Source organism: Myotis davidii, unplaced genomic scaffold, assembly GCF_000327345.1.
Source record: "Myotis davidii unplaced genomic scaffold, ASM32734v1 scaffold309, whole genome shotgun sequence".
NCBI classification, from domain to species: Eukaryota; Metazoa; Chordata; class Mammalia; order Chiroptera; family Vespertilionidae; genus Myotis; species Myotis davidii.
The window spans coordinates 3663629-3665674 of record NW_006383013.1 but is presented as its reverse complement, the minus strand read 5'-3'; the positions used below and the strand labels follow the sequence as shown (position 1 = coordinate 3665674).

Genomic DNA, 2046 nt, shown 5'->3' with positions numbered 1-2046 from the left:
TGCCAAGAACCTACAACCAAGATTACTTTATCCAGCAAAGCTATCATTCAGAAGTGAAGGTCAGATAAAGAGCTTCACAGATAAGGAAAAGCTAAAGGAGTTCATCACCACCAAACCAGGATTATATGAAATGCTGAAAGGTATCCTTTAAGAAGAGGAAGAAGAAAAAAAAGGTAAAGATACAAATTATGAACAACAAAAACACATCTATCATTGAATCTAAAAATCAAGTGAATACATAATCTGATGAACAGAATAAACTGGTGAGTATAATAGAATCAGGGTCATAGAAAGTGAGTGGACTGACAATTCTCGGGGGGAAAGGTGTTTGGGGGGTATGGGAAGAGACTGGACAAAAATCATACACCTATGGATGAGGACAGTGGGGAGTGGGTAAGGGCAGAGGGTGGGGTGGGAACTGGGTGGAGGGGAGCTTGGGGGGGAAAAAAGAGGAACAACCGTAATAATCTGAACAATAAAGATTTAATTTTTTTAAAAAAAAAGACTGACATATGAGCAATAGGACAAGTAGCACCACATGAGAACTAAAGCGCTCTCCCCAGTAGGCTGCTCCAGAGGGACCACACAATGGGAGACAGTACCCAGGAGGAGACAGCAGACTTATTTATCAGATAGTCCTTGGGGACTCCCAGAAGTCCTGGGGAGAACTTTGTGGAAGCCTGAAATCTTGTGTGAGTAGGTCGGAGAAAAAGCCGCAGAAGTCTAGTCACATGGTTAATGTGCCCTGTTTCGTACTCCAGGTGGTTAAGGCCAAGAGTAGGATGTAGCTCTCTTGCCCTCCTCCATCCAGGGATGCTATTTCTCCACCCCTTCCTCCTTCTTATCCAATGTATCTCCAATTCTGCTCACCCTCCCACCCCCCACAGCCCAGCAGACACAACCTCAGACCTTGGATAGGAAGAGGTCCAAAGGCCATCCTGGTCCAGCCCCTTCTATGCAGGAGAGGGCAGGGCCAGGAGAAGGCACCTACCTCAGAGGCGGTGATTGGAGCTTGGCTGATGCCCCTGTTGACGGAGTTCCACGAGCGAGCTGTCAGCATGCAAGCAAGCAAGGGGTAGAAGTCGCCAGCTCCCAGACGGAGGCAATACTTCTTCACCTTCTCCATGTCAGTCCAGATCAGCGACTGCCAGAGGTGGCAGTAGTCCAGGCGGAACTCTTCCGTGAGCACCTACAGTGGGGGCGACCATGGCCAGACTTGAGCCTCCTCTCCCTATCCAGACCTAGTCCCTGGCTGGAGTGGCCACTGTGAGGGGGGATGGATGAAGACAGTGGCTCCTGCACAACATCTGCTTTCCCCCAAAAGTCAGTCGAAGTCCAAAGCTACTATTTGGCCAGCCTTCATCCTAAGTGGCAGAAATTATATTCCCCGCCTCCCGCTTAGTTAGATGTGGCCCTGGGCCTGGGCTCTGACCTACAGAATGTGGCAGAAGCTCCACCCCCAGCTTGGCCCATGCGTTCTCCTTCTCCTCCGAGCCCTTACCCCTCTGGGTACAGATGGTGAAACCACCCGAGGGAGGCCTGGGGTCAGAGCCTCAGTCAGCCCCTGCTTTCGGCCTCCTCCACCCACCCAAGACTGACACATGAGCAAGCATTACACACCTTCTGTGTCTGGGCCACCATTTGTTCGGGGGCTGCTCATGACAGCAGCTGGCCTACCTTAAACTAACATACCCAACGTCACTGAGCCTTTCAAAGGGGGCCAAGATTTTGGGATGTGGAATTAGAACTCTGAGGGAAGGGGCTGAGGACCAGGAGACTATAGAGACAGCCTCCTCAACAACCATTTGTCTCCTAGAATAAAACCTGGTCCTGGCCGCTGCCACATCCGTGGCCCCGGAACAGGGGCACCCGGGGGTCCTTCGCCCCCCGAGCCGGGGCTTCACCGCCCCCCCACCCCGTGTCCAAGCTAGACCGCGTGGATGCCTGGCTCCTCCGGAAGGCTCATAAGACAGCCTTCCTCTCCTGGTTTCAAAATGGCCTCCTGGCATCCAGCATCGGGGTCATCTCCTTCATGCAGAGTAACAT

General features: G+C 52.1%; 1 protein-coding gene across 2 annotated transcripts in view; it reads right to left on the bottom strand.

Annotated features, from left to right (window-relative positions):
• Positions 1-2046, bottom strand: part of ADCK1 (aarF domain containing kinase 1) — a 112693-nt gene that overhangs the window by 10339 nt on the left and 100308 nt on the right. For both annotated transcript variants that reach the window (XM_006778836.2, XM_015558072.1), the window contains one exon: positions 992-1189. In XM_006778836.2, coding sequence (XP_006778899.1) covers positions 992-1189 — 198 coding nt within the window. The remainder of the gene's footprint in view (positions 1-991; positions 1190-2046) is intronic.